At 37.4% G+C, this 27,768-nt stretch overlaps 2 protein-coding genes across 3 annotated transcripts in view; one reads left to right on the top strand and one right to left on the bottom strand.

Annotated features, from left to right (window-relative positions):
* Positions 1–26,000, bottom strand: part of SUPT3H (SPT3 homolog, SAGA and STAGA complex component) — a 280,364-nt gene extending 254,364 nt beyond the window's left edge. The window contains 3 exon segments of the mRNA XM_075048980.1: positions 14,981–15,075; positions 25,780–25,950; positions 25,953–26,000. Coding sequence (XP_074905081.1) covers positions 14,981–15,075; positions 25,780–25,950; positions 25,953–26,000 — 314 coding nt within the window.
* RUNX2 (RUNX family transcription factor 2) overlaps positions 1–27,768 on the top strand; it is a 222,432-nt gene that overhangs the window by 19,915 nt on the left and 174,749 nt on the right. The window lies entirely within an intron of this gene.

Consider the following 27,768-nt stretch of genomic DNA (forward strand, 5'->3'; position numbering starts at 1 on the left):
CAAAGCTTATAATATGAAATCATGCTCAATTCTACAGTTCTCATAGTCATACAATCTTTACAAAGACAACGTATTAAAGTCTTAGTCAATAATCACCCCCTTATATCTACACACCACAACTAATGTGTTTTTTCTTCTCTAAACTCTGCAAACACACACACACAAACATATGTTACAACAAAAAACCAAAACATCACCAACAAAAAATACCACATTAATTTTTTTATACTACCCTACTGGATGAAGTCCTCATCACTGGGACTATAAATCAAGAGACAAAGTTATTCAGCAGCCTTCACTGCTATTGACTGAACTGCCTTACCAAATTATTAGATGAAATGTAACTGTAGAAGAGACACCCGGTTGTAAGGAATCTGCCAACTATATAGTTACATGTTCAATTTAAAGTTAGAGATGAACAAAACACCAACTTCTTCAGGTAGCTTTTTTTGAGGAGTGTTAAGAAAATACATTCTTGCAGATGAAGCTCTTCCTGCATGCTAACATTTTTATCCCCAAGTTTCTTCCTAGATAGCTAGACAAATAGATTAATATTAACTGGAAGTCAGCAAAATGTTATGGTTGTATGCAAGCCTATATATACATATGCTATATACATATGCATAGAAAGAAATAGAATTTGATTAAAACTTGAATACTTTTTTTTTCCTAAAAAGAGGGAGGAATAGAAGGGTATTTTTTACACCCTTTCCAATACTTTATCAAGTCTCCAGGTTTGCTCAAACTCCTTACTTAAAAAAAAAATCCTTCATAGTAAGCTTCAGCACTGTAATGGCCATATAAAATAAACTCCAGTTTTAACAGTAACACAAAGTGTTTTATCATAACCGAGAAGCAGGTCTGTAAAATAGTAATTAGTGATTTCTTGCACAAGTTCTCCAAAAATTAGAAACAGATAATGGAGAAGGTTTGGGTTGGGGCGGGGTATAAACTTTAAAACATATTTTTTCAGGGAAATAAACAGAATTACTCTGATGTGTACATTTTTGAAATATAGATTTGCAGTAGCTTTGCGGTCTAGCAGAAAAAGCAGTCATAGGTATGGAGTCACATATTAAACCACATTGATACATACCTTCCATAAGGACTATATATTTTCTCCTCTTAACTTGGCTAGTGAAAGGGACTTTCCAGAAAATCAAAATTAAATATTATTTAGTAATTTTAGATGCTGCTTAATATTAAGGTCTAGTCTACATTTAAAAGTTTTTCCAGAGTAATTACACTAGCTTACTATATTGGAAAAAGCAGTTTACTACTGTAGGCTATAGCAGTTAAACAAAGTAGACTATAAAATAAAAACACATTTTTCTCATATAGCTGTGGAGCAACCTGATCTAAGGTCTGAAGCAGGTAGGTTGGACCAAATGACCTCCAGAAGTCCCTTCCAACCTAAATTTTTCTATGATTCCATTCTATGGTATTATTATTTAACCAGTGCAGAAATACTGCCAAACTGTTGAGAATCAGTGTGTGTGCATGCACGTGTGTGTGTGTGCGCATGTACCCACTTAAATGAAAACCCATATAATATGAGCACACAAAAAAAAGCACAGGCCTACGCCTCAGGTTCTTGATTTCCTATGAATAACCCAGAATATAAAAACTACACAACTAAAAACTACAAGCTTGGTTTAGAGGGGACCTACCTTATTTACAGAATTAACCTTTTTGACTCGAAAAGTATGAACTTTTTTAATAGGAAAAAAAATAGTTTGCCATGAAATTCATTATTTCTTTTCTCCCACCTTAAAATGGCCAGTTACATTTATTTATACTTTGTGGGATTCAAATTTATTTCTGTAAGGCTTTTTTGCCCTTTTTTTTTTGATCAATGTGTACACATCAGATGTTTATGCTATCGTGCTGTACTTCAAAAGCACAAATAACAGTACTTAGACTTGTACTAGATATACTGAAGGTTTTACACACAAACAAGGAGTCAAATATAGACTGATTCATAATGAAGTATTGCTATAGTTTCAAAATGGATAGTCATGCTTTATTTCAGGACCAAAATATACTCCTTCAAGATATTTTACCCAAATGACTCTGAATCATAGTTAAAGGAAAACAACAGGACATCTGCTAGCAATATAACATTGGTACAAAATTAAATGAGTACTTAACACATTGTCCTTTCCAGGGTCACAATGCAGTCTACCAAGGGTCTATAGTATTGCATCTTCTTTTTTCAGGGGGTGAGACTGTGTCATGGCTGTTGCCTTTTTAAGTAAGAAAAAGACCCACTCATAAGCAAGCCAGTGCTTCTTCAGAAATACTCATTCAGTCTAGAAACGGAGGATGATTCAAAACCACAACTACTCAATTTTCTAAAGGTTGTACAAATCATGTTGGGGGAAAGGGGAGAAAAACAATCTGAGCTAAAAATAAGTAACAAAGAAACATTATCATTCAGAGAAGGGTACATTAGGTCAGAAGCTGCTGCTTTAACACCATAAAGTGCTTTTAGTTTTCTGTTCGAAAACCAAAGCACAAAAAAAGTCACCAAATCAGGAAAGCAAATAAGTTGTTTGCTCAGCATTTTCTGCAAAAAGAGGTTTAAGCACAAACTACATGTTCTGGGTAGTGTTGTTTTTTTTAAAGCTAAAAAATCTCATCATTGCTAACATATTAAGAAACCGCCAATATTATTTTGTAGACTAAACTAACGTATGCCATTAGACTATACTCCTTCTTGTCCTTTCTCCACCCACCTTCCAGTTAGCCACTAGCCTTATTGACATTTCTGCCATCCAGTTATATCACAACTGCTAAATTATTATTTACCATTTCTACAGCCAAGCTAAAATAAACAGTATTCAGTTATTTCACAGCCATGGGAGGTGTGGAGGGGAGGATGCGTTCCCTTCTAATCACTGCAACGCCTTAGTGCGTCATTATAGAAGGTCCTACAGAAACACAGAAAAAGATCAAATGCTGGTCTATGGGATCTAAAAATCAACTTAATAAAAAGAGACAGTGAGATTTAATATGTAGTATACCATATACTACTTATATATATCTATTAGATATATTAAAAAGTCAAATGGAAAAGTAGAATAATCTGATGGAAATTAAGAGTATGATAAAGCCATTTATACACTTAGTTATATTTAAAAAGATTGATATTACTTATTTATAAAGTGCTAGAAACCATGCAAGAGAAGTTATTCCATCTATCACTACTTAGCTGGTTTATTGTAAGTCCCAGAGCCAGTGTGGGATTTGAGGATAAACTAATCACCTTACAGACCAATTTAGGGAGAACGTCATAATCTAAATTACTATGTTGAACTCACGATGATAGAGAAAAACACATAAACACATTTCTCTAACCACTAAGGCCTATCTTGTACCTCCAAAGAGACAGCCATGTACCAGGGGAGGCAGACTTGAGCATCAGTCCAGCAAAACCTGGGAAGGATTATACAGCCTTTGTGCCTTAGGAAAAAAAAAAAAAAAAAAAAAAGAGAAGTATTGCTGTCCAAAGCCACATCGCAGATAGGCAAATGAGCCAGAAATAGCACCTAGATGAGAAAGATGCTCCGAGTTAGCTACCCAGGACACAGTACAATCTGCAGTTTCCTTCTGCTCCTTCTAACCCTGGTCACTTACATACAATCTAACTGTAGATTTTCAATAAATTATCTGATGCAACTGGAAATAATTCCATGAGGTGGAATGACTTCAGAAGAATGAAAAAGCCGGGAGTAATTATAGTGTCTACCTCCCTACTGTTCTGTATGGATGAATAATGTTCTATAACAACATTGCACACTGACACATACAATCTGTAGTGTCAAATTAAACGTGACTAAAACAAATAAACTGAGATTGGAAGTTATGCAAGCAGCTGCAGTTTAAAGACTTCAGCAGTTAAGAACAGACACATCTGCCAGTTATGGTCATAGCTGTAGTTAAGCTGGATTTTCAGGTTCGGTCTGCTAGAACTAATGTATTACAATTTATTACACTGGGGGGGGGGGGGGGGGCGGGTAGAAAATGCTGAACTTGATCAATGTATTAGTTTATGGCTTAATCAGTATTTGGTTACAATACACGTATGTCTTCACTTAAGTAGGACAGATCGTTTCCAAATTTTAAAATCTTTTACTTGAGTATTAGATAATAACTTAAAGCAACTTGTCAAAACCTGAAACCAGAAAGATTCAGGAATAGGCTCAGAATCCTGGAACAGTATATCTTAAAATATTTCAATCCATAACAAAATTTCAAACACAGGATCTACTTGAGAAGTTGTATGCAACTTGAACAAATTGAGTAGAACTGTATGCACTGTAACCTTACTTAGAAGAACTCTTCTCATACTTATCAAAACTGATTTCACAAATTCACTGCAAAACCTACATTAACTTTGAACTGGCAAGAGAAAAATATAGTACTAGTAGAGCAGAAATACAAGATACACATAACCCAGATTAATGCTAAACTTCAGTTAATTTTGTTTATAGTAAAAACTGTTATCCAGATCAATCTCTCCAGTCTTTCCTCATAAAAACATCATTTATGTGTTTCTTTTGCAAGCTGAGTACAAATGTAATTTTGAAATTAGTTACAGGAATGTTCCTTCATAAGTCTGTAAAGAGACTCAGATATTTATTTGCTCTACGTAAAAGACTGCCCGGGTACTACTCCTTATGTTAAGATCCCCCATGGCCTTTTGCCCCCTTCATAAGTAGTGGCAGGATACTCAATAGCAAAAAAACAAACCAAACAAAACAAAACAAAAAGAGAGAGAAGGAAGAGATAAAATGAGTGTATTTCAGACATGATGTTTGACACCAATAAGGCCAAAGTTCAGGCTGTCTGTCAAGTGAACTCCACTACTAAAAGGTAAAATGAAACTGCAATATGACAAAAGGGAGGTCTAAAGTAACTACACTCTAAAATGTGGTACAGAAATGTGGTAGCCTGAAAGAATTAATTTTGAAATAGTTTTTTTAAAACTCACTCCATTTTCAGCTCTTACATCTTTTATTACCAGTTGTGCAAACCCTATCAGGCCTCCTCAGCAAAATCCTGTTGCACTAAGCACTGTACACAGAAGAGACTGCCTTTAAAAGCTGAAAAGTATCACATCAGCAGCAGAAAGAGCTGTAGTAATTTCTCTCCTTCATGAATGTCCTTCCTGTACTCTGTCCTACTTATAAAAGGAAAACTTAGAAAACTAGGAGCAGAACTCTCTCATACCACTCTTGCCTGATACATTTAATCAGGTAGATGAAAAAGGCAACACACACAGTCTGATACACAAGTAGCACACCTGGTGCCACTTCCCTTCCGTTGCCTCTCTACTGAAGTGGGGGGGAAGACTTCTATGCATGCTTGCAGAGAAGGATTTCAGCTCAGTAGGCTAAATGGGTTATTTTGGAACAATGCAATCTCAGCACAATTCTGGGTTCAAATATGGTAAACAAGTATGAGACAGAATAGAGAAATTCTTTACAATCCCAAATTACAGTTTGGTTAACCAAAGCACTCCCTCAGCCAGGTTATTATTGCTGTTTTCTTCCACTATCATTCTAAATGAACTATCCGAAGTCAGATGATTTTACTGATCAGCTTCAAAGCAAAGAGGGATAAGCATATGACAAACTGAAGCCATAACGTAACAGTCATAAGAAGCTTCTGTGAGTACTACCATACCTCATCATACAGTAAGATAAAATAAATTATTATTAACATTCAACTCAAGCCCACGCTCATTGTGTATTGCACGCTAGATAAATTCTGGACCATTTTATTAAAAACAATCATCCAGAGTGTCTATTCAGCATAATTTCCTAGTCACTGTAATCATTCACTTGTTTCAAGTAGAATCAGGGTCTGCATGTGCTCTGCATTCCAAGAAACCCAAGACATATGAAAGCCAACACTCTAAAAAAATCTCTTCTTCCTGGGAAAGAACTGAACCTGGCATGAGGGGAAACCTCATGAGGAACCTGGCATGAGGGGAATGGCAGCTCTCATCTTTATGCTTGTATCTGCCTCACAAGGGTGAGTCAAGCTTATAAATTTAGGTGTAATAGGAAAAAATAAAATAAAATCAGGAAAACACAAAATAATCAAGGCCACGGTTTAACAACTGGAAACTAGACTTACCAGCAACAAAACCTACTGTCACAAAGAGATGTAAAAAAATCCCAATTGTGTTTTGATGACTAGGGTTACAAAATAAGATGTTTATCAAAAACCAAGTAGCAGGCTAACTGTAACAGCTAAATAGAATGACAAAGATTTTGGACAAGAGCTACAAATCAGACAGAGAATGTACTTTAAAAGTCTTCTTTTTAAATCATATAATAAAACACTTTAGGTAAAATATTCAACAGTAAATTATGTCTTGCAAACAGCACAAAATGCATATTGTGCATTTTTTTTTAGTTAGTATGTAATCTGAATGACTCAAAGTACTTAGATTATAATTATTCTAATATTCAAAACTGGATTAACACACAAACACAGGCCAATCTGGCAAAGCACAGCTCTATGAATCACATTTCTTTAACATTGCATATGGTGTGCATTTCTTCAGCAGTAAGCAACAAGTTCTCTGAACTTTCTAACTGATAAGAAAACACTATTTTAGCATACATAAGTACTGTTATTATCAAACAGAATTTGCATTTCTGTATTTGAAAATAAATTTAACATCTAATACTAGAAGAAATCAGTAAGATGTTCCAGGGCATTCAACACCGAACAAACCGTAATCCAACTCAGGTCAGCAGGGGTTATCCAAATACATCAGTGGGAGAAAAGATTAGTTCAGAGACCATACTTCTGATAATTTCATTTCACATTCAAAAATTTAGAATGTTATTCCTTAAGATGTTGTCATCTCAGAAGGGATGAGAAATCCTAAATAAGTAGAACCACTCCTCCAAATAATTTATTTGATTGACAAGGTCGCAAAAGACAATAAAAAGAGCAGATTTTATAAGATCACATTGTATACAGGAAAGAAAATATACCATGCAATGTCTGTGAGTCAAGAAGAAAAGTATGCTCAACCTAGACACTCCACAGGTGACCAGAGGTCTAGAACCACTCTCTACTAGCCTGTTTGAACCGGCAAATATTATTGAAAGTACTACAGTGGGATCATGAAAGTTGGCTCCATTACACAGTGAAGCCCCAGTGCATCAGAAGTTAGTACTGAAAGAGTACTCCAGCAGAAAGCCTTCATGTTCAGCAACATATATAGATGTTATTTTCTATAACATTCCATTTTATATTCCCAGAAGTATTTTGATGCAAAAGTAAAAAAGGAAATGAAAGGAACGGAAGACACATATCATTGTATTAAGCTCAACAGGGAAGTCTTCCATTTCTTTTAGTTTATTATGCTTTGCATATACACACAGAGTATTTTCTATTCCTTTCCTGTGGGCAATTTGTGCAGCACAGTCAGTAGCATTAGAAAGATCAAAAATACCAGGTTACTCTTAGTAAGATGAAATAACACTAGCAATACAGAGACAAAGCCTAACTCACTTTCCCCCATTTTTCTTAAGTACAATGAAATACACACCATGCCCCAGCAGAACTGGCAGTCACTAGTTATCAGCTTTACAAACTTCTAAAGGTATTTTATGTTAGTTTACACAGTTTATTAATCTGTTTTAACAAATGGTAAGAGAGAAAATGAAAAAAAGGGGGAAAATACAGAGATAGACAATATGAGCTTTGTATCCTCTATTGCTTCTGAATAACTACCTGTAATTGTGATGCTTGTAAGCTGAAAATTAACAAAGGCAAGAATAGAAATATGATTGAGTTTTCCTTTGAGCACTGCAACTTCTCCACTAACAGCAATGCCACAGATTCACAAAGTCAGTCAAAACAAGCTTCTAACTTTATTTTTCAACTGTTGCAGTAGGCATTTATAAAAGAACATAAGCAAATACAAGTGTTTTTCCATGCTCTGATAACTTTGAACTGCAAAGAACTTGTTCAAATTTGCCTTTTAGCATAAACTACTGAAACTTTTTCATCACCAGAATTACCTTACAGAGTTATAAGCATCTGAAAAAGAAGCTTTAAAAAAATGGAATGCGACTCAAATGTATTGCCTGTCCATACCCTTCTACATAAAATGTTTAAGATGTTACTAGCATTCACTATCCTCATGGCTATAAATGTATCTCCAAACATACACATATGTATATATATAGAAAAACAGGACTGAATTGTGATTTCTTCACCTGATATAGCCTTCATTAAATTTAGGAAGGACCTTCTCTGCAGTTTTTTTTAGATACTGAAGGTATTCACACAGGAATTTAATCTCTGAAATGATTCTTCATCACTTTCCCAAACTGAACACTCGAAGTTTGGGTTCTTGTTACCAAACTTCTTGTCCTACACTAGCAAGCCTGTGCTCAGTATTAATTGCTTATTCTACCGCTGTTTGCTGGAGAAAGAGACACTGAACAAACAGAACTGTCAGTAGATTGGTTATGGTTCATATGTAATCTTTATCTTAATGAAATACGTTAATTCAACAGAACAAAATAACCACTGTGTTAACAAAACTGAAGTCCTTAGCTTAGTTTTTCTTTACTTGATTCTTGTGATATGTAGGTGAACAATGACACAAAATGCACATGCATATGAGTCCATGAAAATAGAGGACAGGAGAAAAATTATGAATATTGAGAAAGCATTCAGATACTTTAGTAACAGGGATCACGTAAATATCCCAAGAGCTGCACAGACATGTCCAAGAACTCTTAATAAAATAAGGGTTTAAGAACTAGCCCAAATTCTTACCAAGTCTCTCCCATACTTTGCTGTATGTTAAAAAAGAAAAAAAAAAACAGATCATAAATAATATATTTATAAATAAAAAGAGAATATGAAGATTTTATTAAGACCTCTACTGCACACTAAGACAACGTTGGAGTATACAGAGATGGGTATAAGCTACAAGCTGGAGAAAGTTGAAATAAGAACTGCACTTGAAATAACTGAACTGACTTTCACTGCCTGGAAAGAAATAATCAATCAATTAGCAGCAATACTAAATTGGATACTATATTAATGGATACTATTGTTTTAATACTAACTATGGCAAATATATTGAATAACCAGAAAGCCTTACATAAACCCAATAAAAACACTTTCTCCATTACCTCCATCATTAAATTTATATTTATAACCTTGAAACATCAAATTTTGATTTTTGATATGAAGCCTAGCTTATGAGCTAATTAAAGAAACTTGGTTTAATTTATACTATATATATTCAAGTTACATACAAAAGGGAGGGAAAAGGCAGCTTTTAATGCACTTAATTCAGAATGTTACCAGATACAATATGGGCATTACAGCTGAACATAGTTCAGCCTCTTAATTCAGTTTAAGCAATGTATTATCAAGCTGATGATTCATGTTGCCACAAGCCTGAAAGATAAATATGGCCACCCATTTACTGAAACTATGTATTTTTACAAAATTCTGATATCAGAAAAGCATCCAGTTTAGGCAGATATTTAAGGTTTTCTTCCTACAACTGTGTCCTCACAGCTACTTCCCTGCACATCAGATGAATTCCAGTAACTTCAGGAAGGCTGTACGTGGCCCATTCATGCATCCACACTGATGGTCCTCAAGGTACTGGCTTCAGCCCACAGGAACAACAAAAATAAATCAGTTCCTCACATATTTGCATTTTGCTCTGATTTAAAGCCAACAGCATTTTCAACCAGCTTGCATTAGTGTGGTAATATAGCCTACCATTACCAATGATGCTGCATGTCTGAGGCACAAAAAATGCAAGAGACAAAAAACACACTCTTCAATACAGAAGTTTAATTAACTAGCACTTTATACAATAGAATTCAAAGATTTATTATCAAATTGGAGCCCAATCCTACAAATGTTTAGCTGTCATAAAATTACTGAAACACACAAAGCTAAACTGGGTCACCTTCAGGATCAAGTTGTAGGGTGTAGGAAACTGAAGTGTTTGATTCATGTTAGTTTTAAATATATGTTTCCCCACTGGAAAATTTTACTCACATGATTTTTAAAAGTATTCTATTGATAACTTAAACTAATCTTGAGTATGACTTCTGTTCCCTCTGTATATGAGTTTTCAGGGGAAAAAAACCCACACTGAATCAATACAAACAACTTCTCAACTTCAGATCACTGTAGTTAGTATTTTTATAAATAGCTAAAACAGCTTAGAAAAAAATAAAGATATTTTACTGGGGGGGGGGGGGGGGGGGGGGGGAAATACCTCTTCATCTGCAAATTGTTCAACATAAGTGTTTAGAATGTCACGGTTTCCAGAAATTCACTCTACCACTACTGCTTATATTAAAAAATAGATTATCTCAACCAAATTATGAATTTTAATGGCTACTGTGAAATCATCACAGTTGTGAATGGGCAGAACTATAATTTAAGTGCAACTGACCTAATGTTAGCAGTTAGTTTGGAAACAGGTTGTAGATCAGCCAAGTGAAGCGATGTGAAACAAACCTTAGCAAAATGCACTAGACATGCTGAAAACTTTTTTAAATTATTAACACCTACTGCTGTAAGTTCTATGGTAACAAAATAAAATATCCAAATACAAATAAGGGATGTGGGAGTCAAAGCAAGATCTACATAGCATTATGCTCTTTTAAATGATTATAAGATAAATATCAAATAATCCCAAGGTCATAACAATTAAAAGCCAAACATATACATGTAAAAGGTAGTGCACCGTAAATTGACATGTGTTTGGGTGATCTGTGACAGTCTAATACTTTTATTTAACTCTGTATTCCTCTCAAGGTAATCAGTATATTAAGTACTATCACCAGTTTTACTTAATATTATTTACACAGGCATTAGACAGAATACAGAACAATTTTTTTCTGACAAAACACAAGAATTTCTTCAAATCCAAGTAAATATTTTAAATATTCTTAATGGAAAAACAGAATCATTTTATTAGTTAAAAAAACATATATACGTATACCATGAAAAACCTTTACACATTTCAAGACAGCTTTTCTGCAGTATTTTACGATTTCAAGACTCCCATACATTTCCTGCCTTCTCAAATAAATCAGAAAAATATTTGTGACCTTATCATAAAAACACAATTCTACAAAAGGATTCAGCTCATTCCCTAATGCTGTGGTTAAAAAATAGGTATAGCATATGTAACAGATGTAGTATATGAATAACCTCCTCACCTTAAATGGGATTACTCACAAGCTTAATGTTACATATAAATTTAAGCATTCCAGGGAGTCAAACCCTGACTCAACACTTCAGTGCTGTAAATTATAAACTAATCAAAGATACCACCTTCAGATTGCGAGGCACTGCTATCCACAGACTTCCAGATCTCACTACTGGGTTATAACAGGATTTGATGTTCTACTTCAAAAAGACAGTTTCTCTGAATTCCTTCTGCCTTTTAAGTCCCCAAAATCCAACAGCCCATTTTTTAACATCAGCACAAACTACCAAAGACCATTCTGGATTAGCACCCAATGTCCCTATATGACTTAGTTTTCACAAGCTCATCTTCTTGGGGCACCCATTTTTTTGTTAGGAAAGGCAGAACAAGTTACTCTTCGTATTACTCCATATGGATGACAATCCATAGGAAATAGGTGATCCTACTCAACTTCACAATAACAAACTATGGAGAGAGAGCCTATTTTCTTTTAAGAAAGTTGTTAACTCTTTTGCACTGTAATGCTCCAGCCTTTACTATTTCCCAGGATCTTAAGATGTCAGCATGGATTTGTTACAAATTGCCTAAACAGGAGAATCTGTAACTTTCTAAATTATGTAGTTTATAAAAAATGTCAGCTTCTGTCAGAGCCTGGAAAGTTCTTTTAAAGGGGTAACTTCATTTTGTGGTCCTGGCCAAAAGAAACAGCTGTCATTTTTTCTCCACATGGTTCATCCCTGGCACTTTATCATTTCAAAAGTCTCCTTTTTCCCAGCAGACAATAAAAATGTAACTTTCAATGTGCTCATTACATTCAAGGAATTTCTTCAGTTCCTACTAGTTTAATGAAACTGTGAAAACTGTTACTCTAAAGCACAGAAGATCTGTTTGCATAGCTCTCAAAGTGTAACTGCACTGGTTCTGAAGCAAAAGGAAAATGTCTATTTCTTCCATTTATATGGCCAACAATAACTTCTACATTCTGACAGAATCATGTGTATACTGGCGGGGAGGGTAGTTTCAAAATACTTTATCAGGAAGTCCACAATTAAATAAAATGCAGGCTCCCCAGATACTGATCCAAATTGATGCACAGGCTTCTTTGACTCCAAACTTCACAGCTGCTCTTTTGTTTTTTAAACACAGTTACAGTTATTTTCTCCACCAAAAACAACTCATATTTTCCAGTGTAGATGACTATAATAGATGTGAACAATAACTGAACAGAATTCTCTTGAAGGAGAGAACTAATATTTTTCTACCTGAAAAGAACTCAATAGACCAAACCACTGGATTTGTAACAAAGTACTCATCTACTTCAGAAGAGTCAGTGCACAGGAAACAGTTCATTATCTCATTCACATTATACTGAAAAATACTCCAGTAGAATGTATCCCATGCTCCACTTCACAACAATCTAGTAGTCTCCCAAGGACATTTCACTGAAAACAAACTGTATCTTCTACTTTTGGACAGGGAACTCTGTAGAATTTAACAGAGGCAAGCAATTCCTTTCACATCTACTGCCCATACAGCAGTTCACATCAGGAATTGTTACATGACAATGAAGGTGGATCTACAACACATGACAGAACAAGCAAGACAGCGTTGTTCTCACCACCATTTAATCTGCACAAAATCCTGTATCTCCTAAAAGGAGCAGCAAGGAGCCAGAGGGGACCATTAGGAACAGGTTGAGTGTGTGAGAGCAGGGAAGGTGGGGGACTTGGCACAGGACATTCAAAAGATACACCATTTTTCTTATATAACATTGTCATGTCCATAACTGACCAAGACGAAACAAAAAAAAAAAAGGCAGTTCAAATTTAGTCTGAAGCGACCTAAAACACCTTTTTGCTCCTAAATGAACTCCTTCACAAGTGCCAAAGAAGTAAAAACAAAGAGCATATATAATATGACACAGCAATACTAAAATGTTAAATATTCCACTACTTTAAAGGGGCAAATGCAGTTTTTATGCAGGTAAATAATTCTCATCTGTGGAGGCTTGAAATACTTTAACTTCTTTATGGTTATGGAAGGCAACTGGCAGAAAAAAAAAATCTATATGTATTTATAAATAAAAATAAAGCTTTAACATTCTTCCTATCCTAATTTTCAGCTCTAACACAATGGAAAGGGGAAGGAGTGGAACATTTCAGATAAGACTAAAAACTAACTCACACAAATTAATAGATATTCAATGATTAATGACCTAGAGTAGAATGATCGAAAGGATAGTATCATGCTAACTGTCAGGACGCATCCATAATTTTAATAAATAAAATTTCCCTGTCATTAAAATGTAGTTCTCCATCTATGGGTCAGAAGGTGGATGCTGTAACTATTTTGATTTATATATAGCTGATTAAAAATTAATTAAAAAAAAAAGAAGCAACACAGTAAAAAGAAGCCTTGAAATACTAAGTGTTTTCAATGATCTTGCCAAAGTAAAGATCAGTAGCCCAAAATCCCTGGTTCAGTCCATCCTCCTTTACCTCATCCTATCTTAAACAATATCCTGGACAGTCTTCCAGAGCCAAGTGAAAAGAGCCAATGTTTACCACTATCTTTTGAAACCATGGATTTATGTCTCAGTACTCTGGGACTAGCTTTCTCCATTTCATTTTCAACTCTGACAAATGAACACAGAGAAAAATCCTTTAAGACACTTTTGCAAGATTTCATAAAGCAAAGCTCCCTTTTATGTGCAGCTGACCTCAGCAACTGGCAAATGTGCATCCTCTCCCCCCGCTCCATAAGTAACATTCACAATCATATATTTTTAAAAAATGTACAATTTAGACATGAGCCTCTACAGCCTAGCTCTCTATCTACCACCTTGAAGGTTAGATTTCTCTTAGCTCTAGGTTGAAATACTCTTTAAAGTGTTTGATAAATCAGGAGCACAAATCCACACAAAAACAAGCTTATTACTTCCCCCCCACCCCCACCCTGACAGTACAGTGACTTGGATACACATAGAAAGGGGGGGGGGGAGCTGTGTAGTGGCAGGTCAAACTTTTTGATGAATGTGTTGCTTTCCTACAAAATGAAGATTTGCAGTCAGACCAGTGTAGTAGGTTACCAGTCAAGATAAAGACTTCTACAGAAGGAATCCTTCTGATTATGGAAGTATCTTTAAGACTGACAAAACCCAGCTGTTCAAATAACATCCAAGGTTTTATAAGTTGTAAACTACAAAATCATGTAATATCACAGCTTGGAACTGGGTTCCTAAGAATCCACTGTTAATTTACAACAACAAATAACTTATCTTTTTAACAACTTTACTTCCTATCTGCCAAAACCCAGTTATTTACAAGCATTCCATATCTTAATTTCATCAGCAACATTATGATTTCAGCCATCTACTGCTCTGTATTAGCGCTGCAAGATGTTAATACAAAATATTTATTTAAATAAGTATATATGAAAACAAGAAGCTTAGCTTTCTTTGATGAAGGACCTATAGAGAAATATAGGCCTCTAAAGACTTCTAAAGTAATACTAAAATGCATTTCTTTACTCAGCAGGATTTTCTCTCCTTTCAATACAGGATATGTTCTTTATTTATCCAAGTCACCTCTGAATGTTTTACACATCAGAAGTAAAACACTAACAGTTGCATCACTAATACCTGCTCTTCTTTCCCCCATCACCCTTATATACACATTCTAAGAAACCAGCTAAAAGATGCATACAAAATGCAGATATTACCAGATACTTTGACTGATTACTTACATCATACTTTGCAATTCAGGTGTAAAGCTTGTTGATTTCCTTCCACTGCTTGAAGAGGCAACTGTTGACATCGGGCTAGCCACAGTGCTGCTCATCTGAGTAAACAAAGAAATAACAGCACTTACAATACTTTACTTTTATTTTAAAGAGAGCACATGCATGTTTCACACTAGATATTCAAAAGAGAAGAAAAGCTATTTGGGGTGGACTTGAACGTAAAGGCACTGCATGCAAAAAGAACCCTGAGACACTGCAGAAACATAAGAGATTGATGTTTACTGTAACCAAAGTATTAGAAGCATCCACTATTTTTGCAAGAACATTTATAGGTACCCTAAGAGCACCAATGGAAAGGTGTTAAGATACAAACACTGTTATTCTGGAATACATGGTATTCCTGGGCACTGGTATCTTACTACCCAAAACATCCTCTTATATTCCTGCAGTAACCTAAGCACTAGTAAATCACATCCATACCATCACCACTGAGACTAAGAGAAGTAAAATAGAATCTCAGAAAAAGCCAGATAAAATCTGATGAGCACTAAGATCACAAGCTTCCTTTCTAAAACACCAGCTTTACGTACACATATTACTTAAGTCTTTAAAACAGAAATGCATTAGAAAGAGTGGGACCTGAACATCATCATAATACTTATATGACTGAAGGTATCATCTTTACACAAAATATTTTACAGCTTTTCTATACAAATTTCTCATTAAAAAACTCCAGACCAAACCCAGGACAATTTTACTCTTATTCTATGAAGTAATTAATAGATCTACATTTTCCTCTTTAACAACAGGCAAGTCAAATGCCTTTAAACAATTTCATTTTTAAAATAACTTAATTTACTAAAAGACTGACACACCAAAATTAATCTAATTATGGAAAACTCCATAAATATATAATGGGAATTTCATTTTTCCCTTCACATAACTTTTTAACAAAGAACTGCACACACTATGTAAGTCTCCTGATAAACAGGGTATATTGCCACTACATTTCCTCCTCTATCTAGTTTGCTGCACACTAGTAACAGTTGAGTTGTACTGCTTATTTCTTGTACTATTACTAGTAGCAGTGGTAATGACAATGAAATCCATGTTAATACAGTTTGCTTTGCTGTAAGACCTCTAAAGAGATGTTACCTTTCTCCACTTTTAAATTCTAAAGTTGAGACACTTCTTTTCTTAAAAACAAACTTAATCTACATGACCAGATTTATATTAAATGCCACTAAAAGCATTGCAATCAATCACAATTATGCTTTGGTTTAAGAAAACTTGTAATACTCTAAATACAAAGCATAAGATATTTTCAAAAAATAACAAAAGAATTAGTGCTTTGAAAGGCTAATGACATAACAGCATATGGATGAACAACAAAAATAAGACGTTTATGCATTTAGATACAAGTTTAATTTTTTTAATGCTTTCAAGTAGATTTTCACAGACTTCTGTTCATCTTCAAGCAGATTGTAATTTAGGTCCCCATCCTGCAAGCACTTATGCACATGTGTAACTTTAAACACCAGTTTATTCCCACTAAAGTCTGATTTTAATCACGAGTAGTTACACACCAGGCTTAAGTATTGGCAGGATCCTGTCATTATCAGCAGTTACCAAAGAGTCATACAATCTAAACAGACAAATTAGTGAGTTAAAAAAGAAAAAAAGGTGGAAAACATCTATTAACATGAAGGAAGGTGACAGTATTTCTAGGAAAGCTCTATAGACAGTATGGAAGGGACTGAAGAGGAAGCTGCAATGGTACCCATGTACCAGGAACAGCCCAAAGATTTGGAAATTTATACGTATTTTACTGTTCATTATTTGATTGGGACTGATCATGATTCATTTTAGTAGCCACATATTTATATCTGATACCACAGTACCAATACTCCTAAATATAAATTAATATACTGTATATTCTATATTTTACCCAGACCCTAGAGAAAGTAGTTAAGGGAACACCTCCATTAATACCTTCTAAAACAGCTGTAGAAAAAATCCTGAAACATACCAATCATATGTGCCTTAAAAACTGAACAACATAAAGACTTAAGGGGTTTTTAAGTTTAATTTTTTTTAAACTAACTACGTAATTTAAAGCATATGGCTATTTTCTTTGAATATCCATGGCAGACATTTTGTTTTATCCATGAGGTTCTATTCTGCTAATTTATGAAGTATAATCCCACAATTCCCCCAAAACATGGGACACTTCCACAGTTGCCTCCTCACAGCATAACACTTGTGATTCATGCATGTCCTATTTTGGAGTAAATATTTTTTATGGTTCCTGCCCTCCATGTGGACAAGAATAGTTTAATTAAAAAAACTTGAAGGGCTGTACATCTGTATAAGTATGAGTAGGTTTGAGAGCTGAAAGCTTATCAGCTACTGCTTCACTAAAAACTTGGTCTTCCTATTGCAACCAAATGATTTAACTTTCAAATCAAGCAGGTGTACAGCATTTTCTTGACCTAAAAAACCAGCAGCTTGTCAGGCTTTGTCAGACCCTTTACAATAATTACTTCCACAGCCCACATTTTGTTTGATGGTTTAGATAATTAACTTCTTTACACATCAAAGTCCCATCATCCGTATGTTCTATTTCCTTTCTTCCGGACATTAAAAAAAAAAAAAAAATCATTCAAAAGCAGAAGCACTCTCAAATCAATTTTCTTCAATAAGTACAGCTAACATGGAACTGAAAAGCCTACTGTAATTTTCAATGGGTCAATATACTGTATTTGTTTCAGCTCTAAAGTGAAATGCAGCTGTTTACCATATTCTACAAAATGAATTCAGATGTTTGGATTAGGTCACCGATTATTTCAACATGCCGTATTTTAATCATGAACTCTAGCAAGGAGAAGATAACTTCTGATTAACACTATTTGGACTAGTAATTATGAGTTCCCATGCAAATTGGTCCAGCTTTTACAAATTCTTTTCCCATAAGTGAAATATTGCAATCAAATCTTTAATTAAAAAAATATACATTAAAAGCTATATATATATAATCATAGAATGGTTTGGGTTGGAAGGGACCTTAAAGATCATCTAGTCCAACCCCCCTGCCATAGGCAGGGACACCTTCCACTAGATCAGGTTGCTTAAAGCCCCATCCAACCTGGCCTTGAACACTGCCAGGGATGGGGCAGCCACAACTTCTCTGGGCAACCTGTTCCAGTGTCTCGCCACTCTGACAATGAAGAATTTCTTCCTTACATCTAATCTAAATCTACCCTCTTTCAGTTTAAAGCCATTAGCCCTTGTCCTATCACTACATGCCCTTGTAAAAAGTCCCTCGCCAGCTTTCTTGTAGGCCCCCTTTAGGTACTGGCAGGCTGCTATAAGGTCTCCCCAGAGCCTTCTCTTCTCCAGGCTGAACATCCCCAACTCTCTCAGCCTGTCCTCATAGGGGAGGTGCTCCAGCCCTCTGATCATCATATAAACAAATATATATATAAAAAAATATATACAGTATAAATATGTATTATATAGAACGTTATATATATTATATATAAATATAAATTACATATATTGTTCATAATATAAATATTTTAAAGCATCTACTCAATGCCTTTTACACTAAAAGTAATCTCAGTGCCTTTTACACTAAAGAGTCCCAACAGAAAATAGTACTTGTTCCATATGAATCAGCAGAACAAGAGAGTTCTCAGTTGAGGGAAACAAATTCTAAATAATTTCTCATCAAGTTTAGGCCCATCCTTCTCACAAGGTAAGATACCTGGACAGACTTTCATTTCATAGCCATCCTTCATATCCATATCCACTCTGAAATTACCAAGCAATACTAACTCACACTGATGTTTATACAGATCGCTTGTTGATTGTACAACCCATCTACTCAAGATCCAGTTGAGAGAGTATAAGAATTTAAATTCTACTGCTCCTAAAACTTGAATTTCATATACAGGCTATACATTTATCCTATAACTGTAGAGCACTAAATCTCTAAGCCATTTCATATCATTTGGGACATATATAAGCAGTCTTAAAATATGTATACACACACAGTCACCAACTCCATCTTTTGAAATACTACTAAAATACTTTTCACCAACCACCACTGCCAAGATGTCACATAAGGATCTAAGAGAAAGGTGCATCCAAACAGTCACTACAGAACAGCCCTCCAATACATCTGTTCAATAGTTGATCTGAACTCCATCAGGAAGAGCAAACATTACTATTACCTACAGCTTTCACTTCACAAAAAAAAAAAAACAAGCCAAAACCAACCACAACACACCAAAGTCTAAACTGGGTCAGTTTAAAACAAAAAGGGATTCTCACAGATTTTATCCAATGTCTCTGTTATAGGCTAAAGAAGTTGTAGAATTACTAAAAAAAAGTGTTGCTGCATAAATTTTTCATTAAATAACACATCACAGTAGAACTTACTGTTATGATGACTTAATTCATCAAACATATCTCTAATGTGGTTACTGCATCAGTCCTCTTTTCTCACCTTTCATAAATACATTTTGCATACAACCTGAAACTACGCAAAAATTTGAAGAGTGACATATTTTCATTTATATAAACCCAAACAAAACAGGAAGGAAATAAAAGCTGACTATGAATCAACACAAAATTAAAATTAATGCTTTTGTTTTCACACCCTCTACTTCAGAGTAATTAGATTAACTAGTCTGTTACCACTGAGTATTTTACTGCATGCATGACCTCACCAGCAGATAAGAGTGTAAGATAACAGTCTTCTAGGACTGGAGATGCAAGAACTTAATTAACTACAGGAAATACAGATTTTAGTTAGTGTAGTTCTTTTAAAAAAAAACAAAAAAACAAACAACTGTAAACCCTGTTGAACACATGCAAGATTGACTAAGTGTATGCTCAAAGTTATATTAAAAAAAAGTTAAAAACCCAATAACCCATAACCAAATACTGAAGTACATACATTGTTTTGCTGATCACCCACTCTCCCAGTGGTGTGGAATAACTGAAAATTAAAACACTAAGTATTAAGTCCTTAAGCTCTCCTGAGCTGTTCAAGCAGGCTGGAACCAGAAACACTCTAAAGGGTCTCAGATAAGCACGATGCATGGATGACCAAGATTCTACAACAAATTAACGATTCAAAGTGTATCATGAAACTCTTTCATCATCCTCTAACCTGTTCAGGTCCAAAAAAAATCAGCTTTTGTGTAACAATTAAGAAATGGCTTTGCTTATACGCTATAAGATGAATAACTTCCATACTCCCTGAACACAGCCTCTTAAAAGCCAAACAGATAAAGCAAAGGCACAAACTTTCAAGGAACAGCCAGACCGAATCCAGGATCAGAAGCAATCTGTGGGCAGGCAGTGACACATCTGCATCAGGTCTGCACACAATAATATTGTTCAAAGCTAGGGATGCAATCTCAGCTTTCTTTCATTTTTTAATTAACTAACAAAGTATCACAAAGTGGCATGCATGCACTATTCATGCTAAGGATAACACATTACATCTGCTACTGCTGCTTCCATTTATTACCGATAGACTATATGCTTATGATAGTTTTATTTTAAAGTGAATACCAGAAAGAAATATTCATCTTAGAGCTGTCAATGCACAGCCCAGCTTTCACCACCCAGACAAATAAGCATCTCATCTTTAACCGTGACACTCTTGGAATGAAACAGGCTTGGAATACAACTGAACATCATTTCCCCCTTTCCATTTATAAGGCAACTCAGTCATTCATTCCCATTACAGTTACAGTAGAAATACACGTCTGATAACAAAGGGTAAAACAAATTTTCAAATACATATAGGCATAGATTTTGGTCCAAAGAATAAAATGCATCTTATTGATTTTATCTTTAAAACTGTCCTGTTCGACATCCCTGGAGATAAAATAATCCTTAATGTTCCATTTCTACATCTTGTAATAAAGTATCTTTGCACATTAATTTTACCAAAGACCTTAAACGAAAGCAGTAAACAAGAACAACTCTCTCTCACTGACTTTGCAGGGGAAAGAAAAGTTACTAACCAACTACAGACTAAAGCATAACCTTCTGACTCTATTCTGCTTAACAACCACTGTATTTTACTTGAAATGACTCTGCATGTCCTCATATTTTAAGCTATTATTTGTCCACCCATGAGTTAGACATGACAGTTATTTAAGACTCTTCTGAAACAGACCACAAAATGGTCTGGACTACTGAAAGAATATTAATACACAGATGTGACTACTTTATTTGAGACTGAGAAACATACAGCATAATCTTACATGAGAGGTATGCCTCCACATCTGGAGATGTTTACAAACACTTCTCTCAGAGTTTCTAACTCGAGTCTAATCAGAGCTCTGTCCTTGCCCAGAAGTGATTTATTTATTTTTAACCAAGAAAGCAGGGAAAATGAATCTAATGTATATGCCCACCTCCCTCTGATCTGAACATGCAGCACTTTTTTGCAAACTCCATGACACATTTGGCAGTTAATGGCACTGCAAAATAAGCACCAATGACTTTTTTCTTCCTTCCTAAAAATGCTTTAACAGCGTAAAGACCAGACAACCTGTAACTAACAGCAAAGTTTCCATAGCTTCCAGAATCTGGCTCTTGTAACCATAACTTTGTTTGAACTAGCAATTATTTTCTCAAAATGCATTATTTTAGTAGCATTCTGAATCTTCCATACCAATTATTTAAGAAATGTATAGACATGCAATTTAGTGACCATGACCTTCCTGCGGTAACCACTGACAATTTTCAGTGAAGCAAATATAAGGTGTGCTTGCAAGTCTTGTGATAAAAAACAGCTTCAACTCATTAGGAACTTACATACTTGACTCCAGCATGCAAAGATGAACAGACCCCAAACTATAACTTAGCATTTTGCTTTTTCTGAAGAGTAAACCATTCCTATACGAATACGCAGATGTCAAGTTAGTTCTGCCAGTATGCTTTACTGCTCATTTGCCAACAAGCAAATCCATTAGTCATCATAGTTCCCATACACCTTTAGTTCCACCTAAAGTAACTTAAAACTTAAGGTTTTGCTAATGCAGCTGGATTCTCTGTAAAGCACAACCAAGTTTACCCCCTTCTTACTATTAGCTTTAAACTATACTTTCCTGGGTATAATTTCTCTCTCTAGGCCTTCACCTGTCCTCATCTGTTCAACTCCTTTCAAGATAGCATTATCTTCCCAACCTATCACACTGATTAAATCGATCCTCCTCCTTTCACATCACCCCAAGCTGTGTTTAGTTCACTGTTTGAAATACAACTAAAATAATTTCATAATACAGTTCCGCCCTGACCTTAACTGAACATTGTGACATATCAGGAATTTCATACTTCACCCTGTTGCTGCCCCCAAGTTAGGGCATCAATGTACGTATCAAAAATTCCTAATCAAGAATGACTAGCCAAATACATAGCTGACATTATAAGAATTTTCTCCAATTTTTATTGTTGAACTGTTCCTCTCCTTTCTGAAATCACTGCTTGCCATCATAAGTCTAAATTCTCTAGAGCAGAAAATGCCTACCTCCTTTGTTGCTTATTTGCACAACACCTAACACTAGGAAAACTACAGGAAAAACAGCCATGGCTTTAATATAAATTACAACAATGAAAATTAGCTCTTAAGAGGTAGGTCTAACAGTATGTCAGGAACATTCAGGACACCAACTGCCTTCAGAGCTCTCACGGTTGCAGATGATGTCCAACAGGTTTCTGCTAAAATGTATTCTTGTTCACTTGAAAATACACATTTTTTCTTCATTACTTAAGCACATGATTTTTAAAAGCATTTAACAATGGAGGGCTGTATTGATAATTCTTGTGATTTATCCCAGAGACACTAGTAAGAATTAGGCCAATACCTAGGTGCTTCAAATCACCTCTTTCATACAAGCTCCCAGCCGCTTTTTACCATTACTGTTACTCCTTCTATGATAGTTTCAGGAGCTGTGTGAACTAGAAACTTTGTAGTTGACACTGTGAACATGTGATTGTAATCAAACATAATACTTCAAACATATGCAAAATACAGGGGTAGAGGAAAGCCAAAGATTATTTATAAATAGAAATTTATTCTGCATTAGCTTGCAAACGAACACATACTAAGACTACTTCAAATTAATAATGATTACATGTAGCACTACGAATGCCAAGTATCTGAAACACAGACTACAGATCTAATCAATATCATTTGCAGTACCTTTGACATGCAGTTTTCTGATCAACTCCAGATAAGGTCATAACTGAGTGACTACTGCCTGGTTCCATGAGAACATAGGCCTAACTAGTTTCCTTTTCTTTACACGCTTCGTGTATCTACACATTTGGCTATTTCACAACTGCAACTCGATTAGTTTCTATGGTATAATTACACTACTTAGGTTTGGCCTCATGCCTTAGAACACCCTTGCAATACAGACCTAGAAAGACACTGTCTAGCTGGTCTCATTGCCTGAGGGCATCACATAAGAACAGCAATAACAACACGAACAATGTTGACTGTTGCTCTAGACTATTACATGTAAGTAATTCTTAAAACACTTGCAGCTTAGTAAATTACAGCTTGCTTATGCTGACAAGTTACTAATTGACTAATCAAATTTCAGACAGCTCCATTCTAGCTATTCAGAATTGAGCCCATGAGAGTAATTCAGTTGGTTATGACACTCAGAGGCTTAGCAAATAATCTAAAGGGTACTGAATCCTGTTAAACCTTAAGCAACATTTCCAAGTCCATATATTTGAAAATCACAAGTAAAACGCCAGTAAAGCATAGAAGGATTTCTTGTTTACTTCTCAGAGATGCAAGTTTGACTTCTTCCTCCTGCCTTTTTAGCATATTCTGGTTAGACCTCAAGCTTTTCTTCAGAATCATCATGGCTAAGAATTTCTTCATCTAAATGAAAACTAACATTTTCACACTTTCAGAAGTATCACAGAGATGGAGCTGTCAGAAAACCATAAATAAATACTGTTACAATTGGAAATGCTACTTTTAACATCAGCATTCCCATCTACACAGCAACAATACACAGGAAAAAAAGGAACCAACATAAAATAAAATCTGATTTGCATGTTATTAACACACAAATGTAAGCCTGTGCAAAGTCCTCCAAAGTTAACAGAAAGACTGACACTGCCTTCCATGCCACTTGGATCTAGCCAACAATGAAGAAAGATATGCAAAAAGGGAGAAAGGGAGGGTGCACTGCAGCCTGCCAAGTAAGTTCGCACTACACAGGGTGCAGTGCCTTAAGCCAATGGGAAAGAGAGACCTGTACCAAGAAAGAGAATGATGTGGGAGTTAGATCAAAGACTTTGAAAGAAAATTTAAGCCTACCACCAACACCACTGCAAACCTTGAAACAGATTCACTCTTAGGAAATCAAATGTCTCACAATAAATCACTAACACTAATGCCATACAGCAAACTTGGTTGTCCGCAACGTCAGGTTCTTACCTCCCCTTCACATACACAGTAATAAATATTTTGCATGTATATTGCGCTTTGCATTCATAGATTGCAAATCATTCATTTGTATAATTTCTAGGAACTTATAAGCAGTTGATCTGTACATAGGACATATAAAAATATAGTTAGTAAGTGGCAAAACCACTTAAAGCCTACACAGAGAAGTATTCTTCTGGACTAGCTGTTATTCCTAGGTTGTTAGCATTTACCAGTCATCTCTGTGAGGACTAATAATTTCTATAAGGAATATTAAAGGATTCCTATTAATAACCCACCACACCTGTTTGTGCAAAATAAATAAAATCCACTTCCCCCACAGAAAAAAATTCAAACTACTGACATTTCACTGCATCAGAGCGACAAGAAGAAATTAATAACACCCAACAGTACGTGACATACTGCAGGCCAAAGCCTGGCCTCCGTCACACCATTTTAAGCCTGCCATTAAATACAAAAAAGTTCTAGAAACACCTTCGGGATTAGCTGCAAGACAACAGAACGAGAACAGGGCAGGGTCAACGCCTGTCACAACACCGCAGGCCACGGGGAAACCCGGGAACAGCTGCTGGCTGCGACCTCCCAGCAAGCAAGGGAGCCCAGCTCTAGCGTTTCCACCCAAAATCGCACGGTTAGGAGGCTGCGGAGCCGGGTACCAGGGCAGCATCGCTGCCGGGCTTGAAGGCAGGGCCGCTTCCCAGCGCCTCGGCTTCGATGCCGGGGGCAGATGGCTTTATGCGGAGGAGCCCCCTCCCAAGGCTGCCGGCCGCAGAGCCCCCACGGCGGGGTTACGCTTCGCACCGCGGCTGCTCGCATCTGGCCAGCGCGACCTACGGAACGCAAAAACCGCGGACACAGATGGAGTTAGCAGAAGCCCCCTCAGGCACACACACACGCACCCCCTCACACATACACGCACCCCCCACCCCCCCCACCCCCGCCATCCCCTCCCGCCAAGCAGCGCCTCGCAGGTATCGCTGACTGGAAACCCGCCAGGTTAATATTTCTGAAGGCTCCCCCTCCCCAAAAAAAAAAAAAAAAAAAAAAAAAAAACAAAACCGAGCAGCCTCGCTTAAGTTAGTTAACAGCAACACATTATCTAATTGCGTGCCCTCGCTGGTGACTCACTCAAAGGCTCACCCCCGGGGATGGATGGATGGATGGAGGAGAAGGCTGAGATGTGCAGGGGAGGGAGGAAGGAAGGAAGGAAGGAGGGTAGGAGCAGCCTGGCTTGGTGGTGCCCGGTTCCCCCCACCCCGTGTGCGGCTATCCCGAAGGGGAAAGCGAGGGGCAGGAACTGAACCTCGTCCCTTCCCCTCCACACGCTGCCCGGGCCGAGGCAAGAAACGAGGGAGGGGGGCGAAAAGCGGCGGCCTCTCTCTGCTCTCCCCCCCGCCACCCTCCCCTCAGCCGCCACAGCAGCTGAGGCGCACACGCTGCGAGAGGGGGGGTAAAATGGCGCCGCCCGCGGAGGGGAGGGGCCGGTTCCGCCACACAGCGGCCGCGGCCCGCCGCCGCCTCCATCTGCTGTGTGGCGGCCGCGCGGCCTCCCAGGGCGAGGGGTGGAGCCGGGGCGGGGCGGGGCGGGGCTTCCTGCCCGTCAGCCCGCCGCCGGCTCGCGCTCCTCCGGCTCGCTCTTCCCGCCGGTGGTTTCGCCCGGCGGCTGAGGGGAGAGCGGCCGCCATGGCCGTCCGCCTTCCCCTCAGCGCCGGGGCGTCGCCGGAGGGTGGGCGATAAGAGGGCTCCGGGGCTGCTGCGGGTGCGAAAAGGCGGGAAGGGTTTGGGGAGGGGAGGCTGGATCCCCGGCCGCGGGGGAGAGGGGTGTGTGCGGTTACACAGGTGTCTGGGCTGCGTGCGGGTGGCGGCGCGGCCTCATCTCTGCCGCTACGGCACTGTGGAGGTGTCTGAAAATGGTACAGCGTTTCCCTCCCCCCCCCCCCCGCTGCATAAAACGGCTGTCTGCGTACAGTTTTGCCCTTGGAAATACCAGCGGGTCCTCGCTACAACCTAGCAAGTTGTACCACCTCAACCCTACCATGAATGGTTCAAAGCTGTGCCAGGGGAGGTTCAGGCTGGACGTCAGGAAGCGGTTCTTTACCGAGAGGGTGGTCAAACGCCGCAACAGGCTTCCTAGAGAGGTGACTGGTGCCCCAAGCCTGTCAGTGTTTAAGAGACATTTGGAAAATAACCGTAACAACATGCTTGAACTTGGTCAGCCCCAACGTAGTCAGGCAGTTGGACTGGATGGTCATTGTACGTCCCTTCCGACTGAAGTAGTCTAGTCTAGACTGGGGTGGTTAAACGCATCGGGGTGGTTAAAAACCTTCCACCTATGAGCAGGGCCTATGTTTTCTCTCTGGTTCCTGGCAATGGCGGCTTTCCTCTTCTTCCATCCTGTCAGCTCAACGGGTTGATGGGGAAGGAGCTGGAGCGTTTAACCTATCTTTCTTCTTTTAATCCTTCCTTTCTTCTTTTCATCCTTCCTTTCTTCTTTCCACCTTTTTTTTCTTCAGCACCTCCTAACTGTAGGTTTTTGCGAGTTCAGGTCAGTCATTCCACTCATCTGCAAGTACACAAGCAGGTTTGTTAGGAGACAGGCTGATTTGTACCATGGTATAAACTGGAATTAATAAATGTGACCAACACAGGTAAATGAAGTAACTGTTAGTGCTTTCTTCACCACCAGAAATCTTGCTTTTCTTGAAGGTTTGCAGGGCGTATAACTTCCAAAGTTACAGTGATCTGTCTTTTGCTTTGCCCTTCTCAGTCCATCTTTAATTTCAAATTCCTGCCTGCACACTGAACAGGGTCCATATTATTTCTACTATGATTCATTCTAAGAAACTGACAGCTTAGAGACATCGTAATTTTATGTACATCTTAGCATTTTACTTCTCTCTTTTTTGAGGGATAAGACAAGGAAGGAGGCAACCACTGCAGTGATCTTAACACTCTAGGGGCCATCAGAATTCCAGCTTATTAGAAAGTCATCTTATTTTCTACCTTTTTCCCTTAGCTTCCTTCTGCTGCTCTTACTTCCTTTTTTTTTTTTTTTTTTGGCTACCATTCACTCCCCGTTCTTCTTACTACTTCGTATAAACACCCTATCAGTCCTCTTTGCATTGCTTCCTTCCCGTTCCCACCTCCCACCTCAGCTTCAGAAAGACGAGGCGATTCTGCTGCTCGCTGCTGAGTGCTGCCAGCCTCTCTCCCTTCTGCTGTTGCTTACGATTATGAAAGTAAAGCTGATACCAGCCCAAGGACTAACAGCAACAGGGCGAAACGCTAAGCA

Source organism: Buteo buteo, chromosome 17, assembly GCF_964188355.1.
Source record: "Buteo buteo chromosome 17, bButBut1.hap1.1, whole genome shotgun sequence".
NCBI classification, from domain to species: domain Eukaryota; kingdom Metazoa; phylum Chordata; class Aves; order Accipitriformes; family Accipitridae; genus Buteo; species Buteo buteo.